At 40.9% G+C, this 22,560-nt stretch overlaps 2 protein-coding genes across 2 annotated transcripts in view; one reads left to right on the top strand and one right to left on the bottom strand.

The window, feature by feature from the left end:
• JAZF1 (JAZF zinc finger 1) overlaps positions 1–10,003 on the top strand; it is a 335,532-nt gene extending 325,529 nt beyond the window's left edge. Inside the window, exons 4-5 of the mRNA XM_065884193.1 lie at positions 3,744–3,913; positions 9,540–10,003. Of these exons, the coding sequence (XP_065740265.1) occupies positions 3,744–3,913; positions 9,540–9,716 (347 nt within the window). The 3' untranslated portion in view covers positions 9,717–10,003. The remainder of the gene's footprint in view (positions 1–3,743; positions 3,914–9,539) is intronic.
• A 3,298-nt stretch (positions 10,004–13,301) lies between these two features.
• TAX1BP1 (Tax1 binding protein 1) overlaps positions 13,302–22,560 on the bottom strand; it is an 85,763-nt gene continuing 76,504 nt past the window's right edge. The window contains exons 17-18 of the mRNA XM_065883670.1: positions 14,419–14,501; positions 13,302–13,808 (exon numbers count right to left, since the gene is read on the bottom strand). Coding sequence (XP_065739742.1) covers positions 13,607–13,808; positions 14,419–14,501 — 285 coding nt within the window. The 3' untranslated portion in view covers positions 13,302–13,606. The remainder of the gene's footprint in view (positions 13,809–14,418; positions 14,502–22,560) is intronic.

The raw sequence follows: 22,560 nt of genomic DNA, 5'->3' as shown, positions 1-22,560 counted from the left end.
CTCAGGGAGGCAGTGCCCACAATTTCTTATTGACCGGGATGTAGGAGAGGATCGAAAAGCTGGGAGACCCCTGCTAGGAGAGTCAGCCTCGCTCCATCCTGCTTTCCCTAAATGGGGGGCAGGGGGCGGAAATCTCTAGCAGAGGGCTGGCAAGCGCTGCAGATCCCTTCGTTCAGAAGTTAGTTTTGAGATGGCAGGTGAAGCAGAGATTGAAAATGAACCAGGTTGGGGTTGACTTTTCTCCTTCGAAAGGCATGAGGACATGAATACAACAAAGCAGAGAGGGTTGGCCCACATGTTTCTGAACTAAAGCCATAACTTCTTTCAGGTTAGCATTTCCTAGGGTTCAAAGATGTGTGAAAAGAGAGGAAGAGCAGTAGGTTCCGGGACCTCGGATGTTTTCTTCAGAGCACCGCAGGCCCTGCTGGCGAGGCTTCCAGACATGCGCACCGAGTGGATGCCAGCATCTGAGCTTGTGTGGCTTTCTGGGACAATAGCAACCCCTGTACCTGCAGGATGCCCTGTGGCTGCAGGACCCGCCTCACAGCTGGCGACATTTCTCCTGTTTGATGACAGGGTAGCACTTGGGGTACAGGAACACAAGCAACAGTAGACCCCCCCACTCCTGTTTTTAAAACGTGAGTACCCTCAAGAGAAAACGAGGGGACAGTGGATGAAGTAAACTGCTCACGTGACCTTTTGCCTTTTTATTTACCAAATGCTTCTTTAATGCTTACCATGTATCACTGTTCTAAATACTTCTAAAAACAGGAACTCGGTTGCTCCTCACAGCAACCTTAAGAGGTAATAGTATTATCAGCCCATTTTACAGATGAGGACCCTAAAACTCAGAGAGCTAACATCACTTGCCTGGGGTCACACAGTTTGTCCGTGGCAGCACCAGGGCTCACACGGGCTCCCAGCCTGGGCTCCCAGCTTGGCCCCTGTAGATGCATCTACACGAACCGTCCTCAGCCAGCACAGCACCTCTCTTGTTATGGAATCCCTCTTGTATTTTTTCTGGTGGAGATGCCCAAACCTATCAGAATTATCTTATTTTTTGTTTGGTTTCGCAACAGGCCCTTCTAAAAATAATATTATTTTACATGTAGTATTATAAATAGTATTATTACAAAAACAGTATTATACTGTCTTCTGTTTTTTTGAGCACTTACTATGTGCAGGTCCTCCTGTGCCAGGTGCTTTATAAACAATAATTCTAATCCTTAAACTGTAAGGAAGAGATTTTTTCCTCCCATTTCACTGAAGAGAAAGTAGAGGCCAAGTAGTTGGTCACTCAGCTGACACTGTCTAGCCAAGGCATGAACCCAGGGTTGGGCCTTGCTCGGCTTTGTTATAGGACAGAACTAAATAGAAACAGATCCTTCTCGACCCCCATCCAGGGGAGATAGTTTCACAAAGCACCCGAAGGACCTTGTGGTGTGCCGATGACGAGGATGTGTGTGTGTGGGGGCCCAGTTGTGTATGCCTGTTGTCCCTGTGCTGGCTTTCACTCGCAAAGGCATCCTGACACGGACAGTAGATCATGTGGTCCTCCTACCTGCCCCACTTGGGACTGGATGCTGCATGGTTTGCAGGCGAGTGTGTCCACAGCATTAACCCCCCAGACCTGGCCCCTTTTGATCCCGAAGAGTTTTGAAGTTTTATCTTCTGCTGGGCTTCGTTAAGCCCTCGGTTGGTCTGAGGCTTTCGCGCTGCCCCCAGTTGTAAACGTTGTGCGATTCCTGGTATTCAGGTTAACAAATTAGCTCAGTTAGATGGGTAAATTAGTCATTCTCACTTTCTCAAGTCCTGGTGGAAGAGCTCTGCGAAATAGTATTTATAGTTTTCTAACAAGCAATTTAAAGGACACCAGCATGTGGCATTTGTTTAAGAGTAAAACGTCCTAAACAGTGCCCTACTTAGAAACAGGTTTCCAGATTTGCTCATGGACCGAGGGACGCGGCAGAGCAGGTACCCCTGTGCTGTGTCCTACGAGCGCTTCCCAGCTGGGTCTCTTGTCTCTGGGGGCTCCAGCCAAGCGCAGCGGGGCTTACTGAAACCCACACTGAATTCCAGAGCCTCATTTTTGTCAAATTGTTTTTTCCGTACCGCCTGAGTTTCTAAACAGGCTTCAAAGCAGGCTGCTTTGAATTCTGAGCGGTAGATGGTGGAGGCCCAGCGACACGGAGGTAGAGAGAGACACACCCCACCCCACCCCCAGAGAGCTGCCGGCACTGGAGGCCGGGAGGCAACCTGGGAAAAGGTAACTCCCTTACTAGCTAATTGAGGATGCGGCAGCTCTTGAGCCTCACAGGGCTCACTTCCTCTCGTGTCGGAAAGTGACACCCCACCTCACGGGTCACCAGAGGACTAAATGAGCTGATGCAGCCAGTGTGCCTGAACCATACGAGGCACTCGTTCACCTTGAGGTCCCTTCCTTCCTTCCTGGATCCTTTTAAGTGTTTGCCGCAGATGCTGGCGTCCTTGTTCCTGGCTCAACTGGCTCTTCGAACAATCTTATTAATGCCTATTAAAATGAAACCCAATAAAAATGCCAATATCTGGTGTTGAAATAATTGATGTAGCAGGGGGAGCCCCATGGAGCAGCCAGGCAGGCCCCGGCTGCAATTTAGCCTCACACCTGGGGGATGAACTTCACAACTGTAATTGCTACCATATAATTCTTATTGATGTTGTGCTGTAATTCCTATTTATTCCACGGGGCTTGTAAATGCATTAGGACTTGTCAACATATTATTTTACACTGTTTATGATCTGTAGAATTATGTCCTTCAGGGTTATATTGTGCAAAAGCTCCAAATAAACAGGCTGTGGACCTCGTTAAAAAAAGAGCAAAGAGGGGCTGCTTGTTGAAGTGGTTCTCCATCCCTGCCGTCCTGGGCAGAAGTCAGCACAGCAGATTTTTAATTCAGTTCTGAGCAGAGCTCTTAACCAGGATACAAGGGAATCCCCTCGTCTGTCTGAGCTGTCTGCTGCAATGGCTCAGCCCTCCCTCCCTCCCAGGGAGGGTTTTGTGTAGCTGAAAGGCAGGTGCTATTCCCTGAGGACAGGTGCGGTAGGGAATCGTTTGGTCTTCCTGGAGCTGGACCTGCATTCTGATGATGATGATGACATTGTGCCCTCAGAGCTCTGGGCATTTCCGTCCCCCTGCTCCCTAGCTTGGGGTAACACCCTTTTAGTTCTAAATTTCTTCATGGTCTTCCCAGCTCAGCTTATAAAGAAAAAGAACTGAAGTTAATTCCCACCGAAGTGTAAATACCTAGTAAGTGTAAAATGTAACCCCCTCCTGCAGATTTTTGTGTTTACCATGCCAATAAAGCATAAAACTAAGGGGACAGAATTCTGTCCATTGTAATGTCAGGCATATCGTGTGTGTGTGTGTGTGTGTGTGTACGTGCCTGTGCGTGTTGGGGCAGGGGTGTGTCTGTCATAGTTGGTTATTTTTGGTTTTAGCCTTCCCAGCACATTTGCAGTCAGTCACCTTTGCCGCAGAATACTGAGTCCAAGCTCTTGCACAGCTCATTCCTCGCCATGAATGGCTGGGAAGCCCTTTCCCCGGTCTCTCCCGTGGGAAAGCAGATATGTTGCCCCCAGGACTGTCCCGGGAACTAGATGCACTTGCTGCCCCTTGGCGCCTGGACGCTCTCTCCCAGGGCAGCAGGAGCCGCCGCCGTGCGGGGCGTCCTGACAGCCCTTGTGTTTCTCCTCTGGCCCCACAGGCAGCGAGTACGACGAGGAGGAGGTGGATTACGAGGAGTCGGACAGCGACGAGTCCTGGACCACAGAGAGCGCCATCAGCTCCGAGGCCATCCTCAGCTCCATGTGCATGAACGGCGGCGAGGAGAAGCCCTTCGCCTGCCCGGTTCCCGGCTGTAAGAAGAGGTACAAGGTAAGAGAAGTGCCACCTCGCTTGGAGTAGGTGGCCCCCTGGAAAGCCAGGACTGGGCCCAGGCTGCCCGCAGGTCAGTGCTGTCCCTGGTTTCTGGCCGTTGGGTGTGTTGTCCCCTTCACTGACCCGTGTGGGAGCGGTACGTCAAAAGAGAGTTTTTTGGTGGGAGAATCATGTCTTTGATATTCTTCAGATTCATGTCAGACCAGTCAGAATATCAAATGCGTCACCTGTTTATTTGCCAAACACCTTCCGCAGTGGTCGGCTCTGCAGACGGTTCACAGAGCCCTTTTGGAAAACGCTGCAGGGCATTTACTTCCAGCTGAGGAAGCCCTTGCTTGAAAGGAGTTCGGGAGAAAGGGGGCTTTGGTATTTTTCTCACCAAACCCGCCCGCTCTAGCTTCGATGAACTCTGTAGGTGGTGCAGAGCCTGTGTCTCTCGGGCCTGCCTCTGGGTGTCAGGGCAGCTGGGGGCGCCAAATTCTCTACTAAGAAGACTCAAAGGGACAGAACAGTGAGAACACCCACAGCACTCAAGTGTGGGTCCAGAGGGCATGTCGAAAAACAAAGTTGCAAACTTTCCCATGAGGTGTTGGCAGCTCTTTAAAATCCAACTGTGAGATAGAAATGTAAAAATCAAAAACATACCTGGTGCATTTGACGAGATGCTACTTTCCCCGGCAGATTGACTGTTCTTAAAGAAAGGCTTGAAAAATGTGTGGCAGCATAAGCACTTCCCCTATCGCTCCTTCTTCAGTGTGTCTCTGAACACTAAAAAAATCTATTTCAATACTTTTTATACCTGCTTCTGATATAAAAGCATGAAACCCAAATGTATCACAGGTAAGTTGCCCATGATTTCACCTGATCTATATACTGTTAAATTTTTATCATGGGAAGCACAGATGCGCTTTGTTTAAACTACAGTGAAAACCCCAGGATGGAGATGTGAGGTCCCATCAGGGTGTCCTGACGCGCTGTCTGGGTATCCCAGGTGCACATGTACATTCCTCTGGATCAGAAGGCGGCGTGGAAGTGGGTGCAGGGGTGAGAAGGCAACAAAATTGTTATCTCAGGAGCCCAGGGGATCGTTCGACAAGCTAGTTTGTCCAGAGGACAGCTCTGCTTGCAGAAAGATTTTCCCCTTCTTTCTTTCTTTCAAAGTGGAGAAAGCTGGACAGGGATGCTGTCCTTGTACCCTGCCTACCTCCAGATGCGCCTTCTCTCCATGCTTCATGAGAGCTGGTCCTCTGTGCTCTGCCGTCTTGCTGCCTTCTCTCAAGGGTCCAAACACTGTCTAAAGGATGTCTTGCACATCAGCGATGTTAAAAGAGAGAGCAAAGTAACGACCCAGATTGTAGCTGACCGAAAAAACCCCAAAAAGCTGGTGGGGGGGTGGTATAAGCTACACCCTTTACGATGAGGCCTTCTCTCTTTCCCACCTCTCTTTCATTCCTTTTTTACATCCTTTTCCCCTGGTCATTTTTATTTTCTTGTCATTATTCTTTGGCTTCTATTTTCCTCGAGTTTCCAGCAGTTTCCCCTCCTGCGGTTTGCCTGTGTCTAGGTTGGTGGGGCCTTTGCGGAGTGTTGTTTCTCCATCTGAGGCCAAAAGAAAATTGCGTGAACCTTGGGCTGCGGAGGCTGACTGCTTCAGTACCACTAACTGGCGAATGACATGGGTGGCAATTAGTGGTCCTGCCTTCCATGAGGGAAGTGTGAGTTTCCTTTTCTGGGCCAGAGTGCCACATAACGGTGCACATGGGACAGGAACAAATGCATAACTGCTTCTCCTGACCAAGTGCTTGACATGAGTGTGGTCATATTCCCTACAGTTTTAGTCTAACTCCTTCTGCTGGGAAGTTACTGGCCGCAGGGTGTACCAGGTGTTCTCTGCTATTATTATTTCATCTTATTTACTGCGTGATGGTTGGAGTGGGTGTTGGTGAGTGGAGGGCATAATGAGCTTGGTGTGCCGTGGAGTCGGGCAGAATCCACAACTGCTGCCATCTTGTTCATTCCCAGGGCTGACTTCACATGTGTCTCATTCCCTGCCCCCGTGAGCAGGGAGTCTCTCAACCATGAGTCTCTTGGGCACTGACTGAGGATCAGCTCTTCTCACCATTTCACTGGCATTCGCAGAACTGGGAGAAGATGAGCATCTAACTCCCCAGACTTCATACAGAGTAGGGCAAGGGAGCAGGGCCCAGCAGTACAGCTAGGTCTCCGAGTTGTTTCCCGTGTTATTTCCTCTGCCTAGAATGCCCCCCCTTCCCCTCCGCTCTCCTTCAGTACCTCTCATTTTCTTTTTCTAATTAATTAATCTATTTATTTATTCTTGGCTGCGTTGGGTCTTCGTTGCTGTGCACAGGCTTTCTCTAGTTGCAGTGAGCGGAGGATACTCTTCATTGTGGTGTGCGGGCTTCTCATTGCGGTGGCTTCTCTTGTTGCGGAGCACAGGCTCTAGGTGCGCAGGCTTCAGTAGTTGTGGCGCACGGGCTTAGTTGCTCCGCGGCATGTGGGATCTTCCTGGACCAGGGCTCGAACCCGTGTTCCCTGCGTTGGCAGGTGGATTCTTAACCACTATCCCAACCAGGAAAGTCCTGAATGTCAGTTTTATTTAAAACCTGAGTACTGAATAAGACAGTAGTTATCAAGTTCTCAGCATGAGGAAAAGTTCTCACTGTAGTGACCTTCCTTGTCCTATTGGAGCTTAATTCCCTTTCCCCCTTTCAGAGACCAGAGGATTTAATAAGTATTTCATTTTCAAGTTGCCTGACATTATTTATTTTTGTTATTAATATTTTTTAAAGACCAAACTCATTTCAGGGTCTCTGCAATTCGGAGTTTCAGTGAAGCTTTTTAAGCTCCTCAAGTCTTAGAAAGTGAAGTTTCCATTGCTGTCTGTGAATGAACAGATGGGGGAAATCTTACATCTGATTAGAGCTTGTACTAACATTTGTGATAAGCTGTCCCATGACACTTGTGGACATTTTAAATCACAGCAACAAAGAGAAAGAGATAGTAAGGTAGTGTATTGTAGGCTCTTTGGCCAACCCTGGAAATGCCATGTGTTTCCACACATGCAACTGGCTTCCTAATTTTTCCAGAGTAATAAAGCTGACATGTGTGTCAGTCCCATAGCCACGCACAGCACAGTGTTGACAATCCAGCTGGGAACTGACCACGAAACCTGTTGGAATCAACTCAACCCTGGGCGTGTCCTTCCCCTGTTGAACTCCAGATCTGGTTTCATGTTGGAGTGGCTTCTGGGGGCTTTGGCAATTTCTGGTTTCAAACCTTCCCTCACCTAATTAGTTATTTGAAAAAAAAAAAACAAAAAACTCGGGCCTGGATGGAATATCTAAGACCTGGTCCTGCTGGGAGTTGCTATATGCCTTTTTGTTTGTTGTTCAAATGTTTATTATTTTTGGCTTCCTCTCTTTTCTGACAAGGCGTGAGTGGCACTGGGGCACAGGGGTAGCTGGATTTATAATGATCCATCTTGCAACAAGTTCCCTGTGAAAGCGAGGACATGAAATGTTTTAGTAGCGCTTCATCCACAGGAATGTTTTCGTAACCCTTCATTCACTGAGGTACTCCGTGAGTATCTGTTGAGCTAATAAATGGAATATTATTAAGCAGGCAGATGTAAATTATTAAGCATTTGTGAGTCAGGAGACTTCCCACCATAATGTTAACTGTTAGAAAGTTGACAGTCTTTTTCTAATGATCATAAAACAGTTATTTCCTCCCCATCTCCCTCCCTCCCATAGCTTAAAACAATGCTTATCTTTGTTGCCTGGCTCCAGCTGGGTGGCTCTCACCTAGGTCTCTCATGCCACTGCAGCAGGGTACCAGCTGGGGCTAGATAACACAGGTTGGCTTCTTTACCCATGTGCCTGGGCCCCTGGTGGGATGGTTGGAGCAGCAAGGGGCTGGCAGGGCGTATCTACCCATCTCTGTTAACGGGTCGGATTCTGCACCATTACTGCCCTCCCCACATCCCAGCGCAGCAATCTCCTACTCCCCAGCATGCCTCTAGAAGACCAGTGAAGTGCCTGGTCACCCTGCAGGCAGGGATTAATGCAGGGATGACAAGGGCTGAAGGCGCAGAAGGCCAACAGCTGGACGTTCAGGGAAGAAGTCGTGTCTGTCCTTGTGGTTCAACTCACTGGACAGCCCTCAGACTCAAGGCATAGACAACTGGTTGCTACTTGTCACCCCTGGGTTCAACAGTCGAGAGGATTCTCTTCCATAGGACTTTTGAAAAAGTATTAATGTGCACTGTGAATCTCCAATAGGGAAATATAAATAGTAATAACCTCTGAACATATTTTGTTTCATGGCAACTCTCAATTTCTTCCAGAATGAGGCATGCTCTAACAAATTCATTCATTCACAGGTACTAGTGGAGCAGCTACTATGTGCCAGGCACAGTGCTAGATGCTCAGGAAACAACTGCAGTTTGTTCTTATTCTTTGGGAGCTCGATAAGGGCATCCTATGAAGTAGAAGACGGCTATGTTGGAAACCTTTCGTTGGGCACAGGACTGGCCTCAGTGGGCCTAGATTCAGATAATACTTTAGAAAACAGTCCACTCTTCTGGTGATCTGTACTCAACAACTTCCTGTCTTCTCTTTTCCCTTACTCCTCAGTCTGACAGTAGCTGACTTGGAAATTAAGACCTATGCTCTAGTATCACTTCTGCCATTTATTCTTACTTAAATCTTCCATCAGTTTACTCAATGTCCTGAGCCTGTTTACTCACCATGTAATTGGGATAAGCAAAACTAACTTGGTTGAATCTGTAGAGTGATTCTAGGCATGACGTCTTAAATAGAATATGCAAGTGAGGTAGCAAAACCAATTAACAAATCCAGAAAGCGTTTTGTTATTTCATGTTATCATTTAGGATTTGTAGGCCAATTTGAAGTTTGGAACTTTTCTGTTGCTGAGGCTTTAATAACCTAACATTTTTAAAGTTCACTGTATGTGTGGAATAGTACATAAATAAAAGTAGGGCCTTGTCTGCCCATAGGTGTTTATTTAACACACACAACAGTGCTGGGGCAAGATTTGGGCACAGATACTGGCTTAATGCAGAGTAGAAAATGGACCAAAAATCCCTACATAAGGTAGGGATTATCATGGTTGGCTGGGAGCAAGACACAAGCTGAGTTTCCGAATGAAGAATTTATACACGTCTTGAACTTCATTACCCTAACCTATGTTTCTTTCTTTAGATTTTTTTCGGGGCCATCTTGAGGACATTTGTATGTAATTTTTCATCGTTAACATTCTTCAGAGTAGAAACGATTCAGAGGGAGCTGTGCCTCTTTATACAGTCTGGGTCTTAAATACGTATTTTATGTAAAAAAGTCAGAAGTCAGTACTTTCAGGGTAACTGAGGAGTATTTGAAATTGCCTTGGGTGAGCTGTGTGCATGACCTAGTCTGCACCGCCCACGATTAACACACGACTGCGAGTTCGCGAAAAAGCCTGTTCTGTCTACAGCTGCCATCCAGGAGCTGTCCAGTTGCAGTCAGACCTGCACTGAGGTTTCCCCCGCCATCTGACACTGTGTGACTCCGTCTAATAGGTGATATTTTTGTCCTCTCCACAGAATGTGAATGGCATAAAGTACCATGCTAAGAATGGCCACAGAACACAGATTCGTGTCCGCAAACCATTCAAGTGTCGTTGTGGTAAGAGTTACAAGACAGCTCAGGGCCTGCGGCACCACACAATCAATTTCCATCCCCCGGTGTCGGCCGACATTATCAGGAAGATGCAGCAGTAACATGCTGGTCATAACTGTGCCAAGAAATCCTCACCAGCAGTTGCTGATTTTGAAAACAGCCACCTTTTTTCAGGGGAAGCATTCAGCAACCCTTTAAAGAATAAATGCATGCTTTAAATTTTTTCTGTAATTTTGGAATGATGTATCTTTGTAGAGTTAATGATTTTGTACATTTGCACATGTAATCATCATACCCATTTTCATTACTTTGATATAAGGTGCTAAACAAAGCTCTAGGTTTTTCAGCACATTTCCCCCAAAACAAGACAGAAATTGAGGGCATGTTGTGTATTGTTTAGCTGTGTTGCAGTGATATCATTTGCGGGGGAGGAGGGGCTCGCACTGAGGGTTTTTCCCCCTAGATTATAATGTGATTGGTTGAAGTTTTTCAACACATCAACTCATTGTGTTCAAAACCAAAATAATACCTTCACTGTCAAACTGGTTACCATGCCTTACATAATGGAGTTAGTTAGTACCTGTGACTAGAAAGACTTTAGGTAACGGAAATATAAATAAGAAAGAATGTTTAACATAATATGCTAAAAATATTTTCATATTTAAATAACATGCATAAAAGGTGTGCTTTCTGTGTTTTATATTATCTTGCAAATCCTTTAGACCTTTAAAAAGCTGAAAATCTTGCCATGTGACTTACCAATCATTTTAGTGTTACAAATGGCATTTTTGTACAAAAAGTCTATTCAGTTCACTCATTAACACACATTCATTGAGTGCCTGCTAGGTGCAAGGGATTCAATTTATGCCTATTGATGTCTGTGGACCAAGATACCAGTTTAGTGAAATACTTTCCCCTGAAATCTGTTAGGAAACACTTTGAAATACTTAAGTGCAAATTTTGTGTGTGTGAAATTTAGTTCTATCTTCATCTTTAGGTGGAGTTTTAAAGCACTTTGTCGTTCTCTATTGCCAACAGATGTGATGTTTATGTGTTGCCAGTTCTTGCAACCGCTGCCCTAACAAACAACCTACGGGTTGCAGATAAGAATTAAAATGCCAAGCGCGTTTCAAAGAGGAGCATCTTGTTAAGACCCCTGTTGCCTCCTCGTGCTCATTGTTTTCAGACTTTTTTTAAAGGCACTTTTTCCATCACATTGTAGATGTCTGTATTCCCACTGGAAATGTCTGTTTAGCTTTGTAAGACATCTTGCTGAAATATGAAATTGAGCCTTATTGACAGGTAAGTGCTTCTTGCAGCAGGTGGTCAGTGACTAATACGTGACCCATTAGAGTATAACCTACGTCTGGACCATTCCTAACGTTTTTCTTACCAACAGTACCATCATGCCTTGAGTGTTCATTTCTCCCAAGTGCTATTCCTTAAACATGAGTTTACCAATTGCCTAATTATGCAATAAAAATTGCTTTGAGATGGCTAACTGCCCACAAAACTGATGAAAATCAAACTCGAAATGCTTGTAAAATAACTTTCTTCCCGTGTTTCCATTTGTTGAAAGTCTTACAGATGGAAAGCAGGTGTTCCTCCCTCCTCAGTTTTTCAGACGTTTTGAAAGGAAGACAATTCTGTTAGCCAGATGGGTAAGCTTCTATTAATACACTCTTAAATTGTGAATCCCTCATAATGAGGGATTTAAAAGTTATTTATAAAGACACTACCCGCTAAAAATGTCCTCAGATCTCTGAAGAGTAGTCTTGGTCCTGAATATACAGTGTTATCCTTTATGTTTTAAAGGGTGATACAGACATGAGAAGCCACTAGTTGGTGCATAAGAAGGCCCTACTTGGCTATTTCATATCTACCTAGAATTGACCAAAATTTTTTTAGGCCAGCAATTATTATTTAGCTTCGCTCCTTCTAGTGCAAGAAACTGTAGGCTGGATCAAGTAGTTCAACAGCTAAACAAACAGTCATAAAATAGTCATTGTGCATGTTAAATTTCTTTCAACTATAAAAATTTCCAGTTTCTATTTACTTATTCATCGTGACAGTATTACTAAACAGGTAAGGATGGGAATATTTTGTTATACCGTGTATAGTGAATGTATTGTACTGTGTCTGTGAAAACTGTGCTTTAAATTATATTTTCATATGTTTTGTTCAGGACAGAGCACATTAAGTTTGAAAGCAACAGAGGTTTGTTTTAGAACTGAAGGCAACTTAATGAAACAAAATTGCTGTCAAGAAAAGCTGCTTATAAATGTAAATGAAATCACATTTAAAATAAACTGCCTCTGACCCAAAATAAACATGGCTCTTTATTTTCAGTAGCATCCATTATAAAGACCAGTATCAAGTTTGCCACAGAAACGAACATATCCATTCAGTACCTTGTTCTAAGGCTGCCTTTTTTGGGTGGGGGCAGAATTCAGCTGACATGTAGACTTCATCAGTGTTTTGCCTAGGTTAGTATGATGGACAATTTCATTTCACTGGTAGTAGCACTACAATATTCAAAGGATGCTTTTAGGTTAGTATATGGTCCATAATTATTAACTGATGGAACAAAAATGTTCATATCATTGAACATATTTTACCTGAATATATTCTGCTTAGCATATAACCTATCCAGAAGCTTAAAACATGGAGTCTTCATTACCGCTGCATCCCAGGTCTGCCATGTCCTGATATCTGACTGCCCAATACTGTTTTGCCCTAGACTCACACCTTTTAAAGGATTCCAACGATACATGAATTCTGCTCCTAGAAACAAATACAAGTGAGATGGTGTATATGCGGTTCACAAACAGTACCCCAAAATGCCACTACACTGAATATTAAGTTAACATCTTAGATAGCTAGTTTGCTTAAGACAAGCTTAAATATTTTGATAACCACAAAAACAGCAAAGTACTTTAAATCCTTAACATTCATATTCTAAAAGGGGAAAGGACTGTAGTTCAGAAAATTTTTTTAGTGACCCAGACCAAAAAGACATTCAAGATGCTAGACTTAATGAAAAACTATCACAAATAAATTTGACAATGAAATTACACACTTCTAAAATGTCTACTATAATGTTAATGAATACTATATACAGCAGAGTCATAACGAACACGATAGTTTGATTTGGGTTTATGCATATTTAATCACTGAGAACATTTTTTCAAAGTTATACTCATCAAGAAAATGTGAAAAAAGACATACATTTTCTGTGATTTTATGCCACAACCATCACTGTTTAGTAGATCATTTAATATGAAACAATTACACTGACATATCTTGTTCCATTTCCCCATCAGATAGAAATACAGCTTTAAGATGGCTTAAAAATAATCAGATATTCTAAAATTTTTTAGTCATAAAATTAGCAAAATATGCATTCTATTAATTCCTAAAGCAAACATTTCAAATATAAAAAGGATATTTGCTATCTTGGAAGCATGTGATCTCATTCTACATGCAGCTCCCTTTCTAAAGAGGGTTAAAAAAAAAACATTTCATGGGCTAAATTATGAAGTTTCTGTATTCAAAAGAATAACTTTGCAAGACTTATGATAAATTCTTTGTGTTACATAACTTTTAGTAGTCATGCTCAATCAACAAGGTCAACAGAGATGTGTAAATATTCTGCTAAATAATACACTATACATACCTATTTTTTCAGTGTGGTAACATTAAAATCCGTTTCCTTCATTCATATAATTTTTCAAAATGGGGAATAAATAAAGATACAAACACACAAGAACTTCTTAAGCAGGTAAGATTAACAGGTTAAAATTATATTTATTAATAAGTGATAAACCAAGGACTGACCCTGACACTATGTAACACCAAACTCAAAGTAGCTCTTGGTCAGAAAAGTGCAATAGAGGGTACATGAAAGTGACACCTTGTGGTCTCCTTAGTGGTCTGAGGTGTGTTTTTTTCCAACTGCTGAACTGTATTATTAACTCCTAATAAAAATTAACTAGTCAAAATTTAAAACATTCTGATCAAAATGGGTTTGTACATGCCTTTCAAACCCCTGCTGGTCATAGTCAGGAGGGAACTGCTCGCTGCACATTGGGCACACCTTCCAGTGACTTTCAACATGTTCTTCAAATTTGCTCTGATCGTAGTTGGGAGGGAACATTAATTCACAAAGTGGACATTTCTTCTGAACATCAAAGCTTGAGGAAATAAAATGAAAGAATTACCTATTTCTAATAAACAGATTTTTAACAGCAGTAACCTTCAGATACAGTGAGGTTACATTTATCTAGTTAAGCTGATATGCATACTAACACTTACCTTGAAATTCTTCAGTTACGCCAGGAACCTCTTTTTCTGCTCCTAAAAGCTTGCTATTGACAACTGTAAAGCCTCTAACTTTAGTTTTACAATTAGATTGACAAAGAAAATCTTTTTCTCATCAAAATCCAAAAAATACAATCACATTATGTGAAATGAGGCTCAGTGACAAGAATTCTTCAATTTTTAACTGACAAAATATGCCTTTTGTAAAACTATGAAGATTCATACAACTTGTAGCTTCCCAACAGTGTTCATTCAGTTTAACAACTAAAGGTGTTTACAGCACTGGTCCTCAAGGTACGGCACGCATCAGAACCACCTGGAGGCATGCTGAGACATGTACTGCTGGGCCCTACAGCAAGGATTTGGGGTTCAACAAGATCTGAGTTAGGGCCCTGGACCATATGCATTTCTAACAAATTTTCAAGGACCATACGTTGAGAGCCACAGGTAATCCCAATTCTACACAGGAAAGAGAAAAATTACCTGGGATCAAAGCAAAAGCCTGTTCCATGGCCACGTAAATGCTGACTTGGAGGATCAGGGGCAGTGGGCACATTCTCATCTTCCTAGGCAAACAATAATTGTGCAACTTTTGAGAAAAGTGAAACCGAATAGAAGTTCCTCAATTAATTAATTCAATCAAGCACCGTATAAAGGAAATAAGATTACACTTTAAAAATTTACTTCTATTATCATTAAATTAGATTTTCATGTAAACATGTTTGAAAGTAACTTTTTGTTTTTTAGAGAGTATTTCACTATGGACTAAGTCATACCTTGAAATAAAAAGCAGTATTCAGTGGAATGGAGAGTATACTACACCTGTGTGTGTGAATGAAGTAGAGATCAATAGACTTTTTTGACCGATATGTAGGTAACTTTACCGACTTTTCATTCCATACACTGGGTGACCACTTTCATAAAAATCTTAAGACTGCATTATTTTTCCTTTTATTCTCATTTAATGACTATTAATCTGTAAGATAGGCAGGATCTTCTTTGATAATATATATCCACTGCACAATATGCAGAAATTATAAATAAAGGAAAACTCTGTGTGTGTGTGTGTATGTTTTGGGGCAAATACACAAGCAAATCCAACTGGAAAACCATGTTAAAGTGAAGCAATGCACCAAACTACAGGCCTCAAAAACCCTAATGTAAAACAATCAGATTCAAATTTAAATATCTGATTAACATTATCAAGGAGGACTCCTAAAACCCTGTAAATCTGAGTCTGAATCTGAAAGAAAATGCTGGTTTGAATTTCCATGCCTGCATCCCTCTAGTCACTTTTTATAGATTTGCACACTGCTGCTACATCAATATCCAAACACAGACTGTCACTTCATATCCAAAACAGCCACATCATCTGAAGTGCCCATTTGCTTTCTTCCCCTAAGCAGTTTGTTAGCTTCTCTCATGTCATGAACTAACAGCACACAACAGGTGGAAGAGGCACTTATTAAAGTCCTTATGTTGCTGGGTAGTCATGATTGCACCAGAACTATTAATAGGCTAATAAGTCAGGTCTGTCATAGGAAGAGGTTCCAAAAAAGTGTATGTGACGTGAAATTTTAAGTGACCAAACAAAAGATAAATTGAATTTTTTTTGGGGGGGGGGAAGGAACAGTAAGGGAAGGCGTGGTAACTTAGCTATTATTCTGACAATTATCCCCCCCGCCCCGTAAAAGCTCAAAAAAGGAGGTGAGAGACTTTTTTTTCCCATGTGCATCACATGAGAAAACACTTTTGTTTACATGATTCCCTTAGGATATAACTGGGCAAAAGAAAAACAGGATCAATAACCTAATAGGGCACTGAGAAGTTGGGGAATGTTGGGGAAGTACTTCATATACTTCAAAAATTAAAAGTCTTTAAGTAAGTAAAATCCAGACAGTTTTTAAATCTGCAGGTACAGAGGGAAGATGATTTAGTAGTTGAATCTGCTAAGCTTACATATGTATAACAGGCAAATTGTGATTCTGTGCCACATTACTCTGGCTGCCACACTTAGGCCTTCCAGCAACAATATTCGAAAATGAATCTGCTTAAACAACTACATATAAAATAATGAACAAAACTTTCTCATATATAAATGTTTAAAAATTTTTTGAAATGCTATTGAAGAAAAAGAATAAAACAAAAGGTCTTCATATTCTACTTTTCAAAATTCTTGATGAGACATATTTATAATATTGTACAATACAACTTTCTGGGGGCGAAAAATATAATGGAACCAAAAATCTCATAACCACCTTTCCCTGTGTTTTACAACAGCTGCAGCTCACACCAATTCACTGCTTCCATGAAGCAGCTAACAAGAGAGTCTGGAACTAGCTAAGGTGCTAGGTTCAGACCACCTATCAGACATGTTAAAAATATGTCTGCTTATAAAATATGTGGATGAGGGGGGCAAAAAAGCAATTTATACTTTCTAAGCCATATATAATTTGGTAAGGGAACTATTATTCTGTATCTTCTACCAGAATAAAAGGGGAGAGGAACTGAAGAGTAGAATTCTAGATGTAATAATGAGACGTAAGTCCTCATGAAATAAGAAATCACCTACTGGGAGAATAGTTTAAAACCAGGAAGTATGTAATAAAATCTGAGTAACCAATTCATATAATAAAGTCTCTGGTGATCTTGTCATGCAAAATGACCAAATTTTCACTCCCAAATACAGTTATTCCATTTTACTCATCAAGCTCGACTAATTAGTTTCCAAACCATACTAGTTTACATATAACAAATGAGCCCAGGAAGTGAGGCTATTAAGGCAGGCTCACTGCCAGCAACAAAAAATGGCTACTGGTGAAAAAAGAGAGGAAAGCAGACAAGAACCCAAAACATCAAATAGGATTTCAACACTGGATCATACAGCTTTACTATACACCTTAAAAGAATGTGAGGACATCATTCAATATTAAGTTTTTAATTAATAAACTTCAGTCATCAAGGTTATTAGTATTCTATTTTAGCAAGATTTCCACCCAAAACTACTAAAATAATCAAGTTTTAGCACTGAAAGTTGTCAAGTCAAAAGAATTCTGAGTAGCAAGTTTTAAAGTATAAGTACCTAGTATTTTAGCTAAACTGCTGAAATAATCTTGTAAGCAAATATTATTGGGAATACCACACTAAAATGTATTTACGAACAATTCCAAATAATTAAATTTTTCTTAAGAAAATATTTTCAATAGCATTTTAATCTCCACAAAGGTCTAAACCACTGTACATTGTTCATGTACCTTTAGACCCATGAGCACAATACTCTTTCTATTTGCAAACTGGTTTTTAAGCAAAGGAAACATGCTACCGTAAACTGAAGCTCTGTTTGAAACCCAAAACTTCTCATGAGATGCTCAACTCAAAATCTAGTCTCTAAAATACATTCTTGTTTTTCTTATCAAAGTATATAACCAGTTTGAACATCTGAAATAGTATTAAAATTGGTTAATCTCTCAGGCAACAAAATACATTTAATCAATCATAAAAATACAATTACCATACGATACAATTCCATTTCTGGGTATATATCCAAAAGAACTGAAAGCAGGAACTCAAACAGATACACTGGTACACCTATGGTCATAGCAGCATTATTCACAATAGCCAAAAGGTGGAAACAACTCAAATGTCTTATCAATGGATGCATGGATAAACAAAATGTGGTATACACATACAATGAAATATTATTTAGCCTTAAAAAGGAAAAAAATTCTGACATCTTACAACATGAATGAATCTTGAGGACATATTAAGTGAAATAAGCCCATCACAAAAAGATAAATACTGTATGATTCTATTGTACTTATATGAGGTATCCAGAATAGTCAAATTCAGAGAGACAAAGTAGAATGGCAGGTGCCAGGGGCCAGAGGGAGGGAGAAATGGAGTTGTTGTTTAACGGGTATAGAGTTTCTGTTTTGCGAGATGAAAAGAGTTCTGAAGACTTGTTGCACAACAATGTGAATATACCGTTGACCACTGAACAATGAGGATTTGAACTATATAGATCTGCTTTTATGCGGGATTTTTTTCAATAGTATATACAATACTACATGAACTGAGGTTGGCTGGATCCTTGAATGCAGATCTGTGGATATGGGAGAAGCCACAGATGTAGAGGGCCAACTGTAAGTTATACTCAGATTTTCAGCTGCATGGAGGGTTGGCACCCCTAACCCTCACGTTAAGGGTCATCTGTACTTACTGCTATAGAAGCATGTACTAAAAAATAGTAAGATGGTAAACTTTATGTTATGTGTATTCAACCACAATAAAAAATGCAATTGTGATCAAACTAGCAATACACACTCGGGAGCTAATGATTGAGTTACACCATCTGAATCATTAGGATTCGGACAATCAGAATTTCTGAAACTGTTATGATTCCACCTTTGCCAGGAATTATTAATTGAAATATTTAGATATCATTAAGGAGCTAGTAATGAATATCAATGAAGAAAGATCCACCACTTAATAGAACTTTTACTAAGTTAATAATTACTACTTTAGTTCAAGAGCATCCTACAAGAAACATTTGCTAAGGCCAAAATCAACACATTAAGAACAGAGTACCAATGACTCTGGGTAACTTTTATATAAAACTAAAGAATTAATGTTTATCCTTATAACTCTGTATTATTAAGTAATATTCATCAACATTCTCTTTTTATGAGATGTTACTGTTTAAGCTCAGCCAAACATCCATTTCTAGTAATATGTCAATGAAGGAATATCATTGAATTATAACTCCATAAAATTTAAAGGTATTTTAAAAATAGGAAAGCAAATAATTTTGTAAGATCTCTATTTTCAAATGTCACTTTTCTCAGATACATGCAGCCCTATGTTCATGCAACACTATTTACAAGAGTCGAGACATGGAAACAACCTAAATGTCCACCGACAGATGAATGGATAAAGAAGATGTGGTATATATGTATACAAAGGAATATTACTCAGCCATAAAAAAGAAACGAAATTGAGCTATTTGTAATGAGGTGGATAGACCTAGAGTCTGTCATACAGAGTGAAGTAAGTCAGAAAGAGAGAGACAAATACCGTATGCTAACACATATATATGGAATTTAAGAAAAAAAAATGTCATGAAGAACCTAGGGGTAAGACAGGAATAAAGACACTGACCTACTAGAGAATGGACTTGAGGATATGGGGAGGGGGAAGGGTAAGGTGTGACAAAGCGAGAGAGAGGCATGGACATATATACACTACGAAACGTAAGGTAGATAGCTAGTGGGAAGCAGCCGCATATCACAGGGAGATCAGCTCGGTGCTTTGTGACCGCCTGGAGGGGTGGGATAGGGAGGGTGGGAGGGAGGGAGACGCAGGAGGGAAGAAATATGGAAACATATGTATATATATATAACTGATTCATTTTGTTGTAAAGCAGAAACTAACACACCATTGTAAAGCAATTATACTCCAATAAAGATGTTAAAAAATTTTTTAAAAAAGAGTGAAATAATGCCATTTGCAGCTACATGGACCTAGAGATTATCACACTAAGCGAAGTAAGTCAGAAAGAGAAAGCCAAATACCATATGATATCACTTATATGTGGAATCTAAAATAATGACACAAAGGAACTTATCTACGAAACAGAAACAGACTCACAGAGAGAAGACTTGTGGTTGCCAAGGGGAGCCGGTGGAGGGGGGTGGTTGGATTGGGAGTTTGGGATTAGCAGATGCAAACTATTACATATAGAATGGATAAACAACAAAGACCTATTGTACAGCACAGGGAACTATATTCGATGTCCTGTAATAAACCATAATGGAAAAGAATACCAAAAAAAGTTACTTTTCTCCATATTCAAAGCTTAAAACAAACCAAAGACCTAAATTAGAAGCTAGAGCTACCTTAGATAAAGCAATGGTTTCTGAGATACGACAACAAAAGTACAAGCAAAAAACGGATAGGTAAATTTGACTTCATCAAAATTTAAAACTTTTGTGCTGCAAAGGATACCACCAAAAGAATATAAAGACAATCCACAGATGGGAAAATATTTGCAAATCATTTATCTGGCAAGGGACAAATAATCCTATATAAAAATGGCCAAAGGACTTGAATAGACATTTTCCCAAAGAACATATACAAATGGTCAACCAGCACATTAAAGATGCTCAATATCATTAGCCATCAGGGAAATGCAAATCAAAATCATGATGATATGCCACTTCTCATCTACTAGGATGGGCTATCATCAAAACAACAGACAACAAGTGTGGGAAAAGATGTAGATAAACTGGAACTCTTACACTTACACACTGCCAATGGAAAAGGAATCAGGCAATTCTTCAAAAGGTTAAACATAGAGTTACCCTATGACCCAGCAATTCAACTCCTAGGTATATAACCAAACTGAAAAAGGTATTCAAAACAAAAACTTGTACATAAGTTCACAGCAGCACTATTCACAAGAGCCAACTGTTCATCAACAGAGAAATGGATAAACAAAATGTGGTCTATCCATACAGCACACTATTCAGCATTTAATAAAAAGGAATGCAGTACATTCTTCAAGCTAAATATGCATGTATGCTAAAACATGGATGGATCTTGAAAACATCATGCTAAGTGAAAGAAGCCAGTCACAAAAGACCTCATGTTATAAGATCTGACTTATATAAATGTCCAGAATAAGCAACTCTACAGAGACAAGGTAACTGCTAAAGGGTACAGGGCTTCTTTTTGTGGTGAGGAAAATGTCCTAAAATTGAATGTGGTGATGGCTGCACAATTCTCTGAATATACTAAAAACCACTGAATTGTATACTTTAAATGGTAATTGTATGGTATGTGAATTATATCTCAATAAAGCTGTTACCAAAAATTACCTTTGTAAGATAATCTGAACATTAGTAGGCAGAAAATAAAAATAATTAAAAGCATTTCTTTAGCTAAAATCATTAGTCACAAATATTTAAATAGACTCTACTGTATATGAAAGGCATTGTACTATATAGTATAGAGAAGGTAAAATTCAGCATTAAGAGATGCCAACCAGGGACTTCCCTGGTGGTCCAGTGGGTAAGACTCCACACTCCCAATGCAGGGGGCCTGGGTTCGATCTCTGGTCAGGGAGCTAGTTCCCACATGCATGCTGCAACTAAGAGTCCACATGTCGCAACGAAGATCCCACATGCCGCGACTAAGACCGGGCGCGCCTAAATAAATAAATATTAAAAAAAAAAAAAAAAAAAAAAGAAGAGATGCCAACCAGAGATACACCATCAGCTAGAACGAAGTGTGTATTAAAAAAAACAAAAATCAGAACATATAGAATTCATGTAATCTTTTTTTTAATTTATTTTATTTTTGGCTGCGTTGGGTCTTTGTTGCTGCACACAGGCTAGTTGTGGTGAGTGGGGGCTACTCCTCAATGCAGTGCACGGGCTTCTCATTGCGGTGGCTTCTCCTGTTGCGGAGCATGGGCTCTAGGCGCGCAGGCTTCAGTAGTTGTGGCTTGCGGGCTCTAGAGTGCAGGCTCAGTAGTTGTGGTACACAGGCTTAGTTGCTCCGTGGCATGTGGGATCTTCCCGGACTGGGGCTTGAACCCATGTCCCCTGCATTGGCAGGCATATTCTAAACCACTGCACCATCAGGGAAGCCCCTCATGTAATCCTTTTGATGATGTCTAATTTATCTATTTTTTCCTTTGCTGCTTGTGCTTTTGATGTCATATCTAAGAAACCATTGCCTAACATCACAAAGATCTATCTCTATGTTTTCTTTTGAATTTTATACTTTAGCTCTTATATTTAGGTTCAATTTGAGTTAATTTTTGTATATGGTATGAGGTAGAAGTCCGATTTCATTTTTTTGCATATGGATATCCAAATGTCCCAGCACCATTTGTTGAAATGATTATTCTTTCCCCTTTGAAATGTCTTGGGGGACTTCCCTGGTGGCGCAGTGATTAAGAATCTACCTGCCAATGCAGGGGACACGGGTTCGATCCCTGGTCCGGGAAGATCCCACATGCCGTGGAGCAACTATGCCCTTGCGCCAGAACTACTGAGCCTGCGCTCTAGAGCCTGCACACCACAACTACTGAAGCCCGTGTGCCTAGAGTCCATGCTCTACACCTAGAGAAGCCACCGCAATGAGAAGCCCGCGCACTGCAACGAAGAGTAGCCCCCGCTCACCGCAACTAGAGAAAGCCCACAGAAAGCCCACACGCAGCAATGAAGACCCAACACAGCCAAAAATAAATTAATTAATTTTAAAAAAATGTCTCGGCAGTCTTGATAAAAATGAATTGGCTGTAATTATATACTGCTTTTGTAAACAGAAAACATACTGGTTATATTCAAAGTAAAATTTTAAAAATAAGACAACATATGAAAAATGGCAAAATTTAAGAAAGGCAAAAAATTCCATGTATCATGACAATGGGAAACAGGCCTTGATTCTTTCAAGCAGTGATTCCCAACAATTGTGGAGTCATAGCCCCTTTGAAAACCACAGAGCCTTCTGAGAATAAAAACTAAAAAACTCATGAGAAAAAAATGTAAATACAAAAATTGTCAGTCTTCAATTGGGGGGTTCATAGTGAAGGATTCATGTGGAAAGCTGCAAACTACA

The sequence above is a fragment of the Phocoena phocoena genome, chromosome 9 (genome assembly GCF_963924675.1).
Source record: "Phocoena phocoena chromosome 9, mPhoPho1.1, whole genome shotgun sequence".
Lineage (NCBI taxonomy): Eukaryota > Metazoa > Chordata > Mammalia > Artiodactyla > Phocoenidae > Phocoena > Phocoena phocoena.
This window is presented reverse-complemented; position numbering and strand designations above follow the sequence as displayed.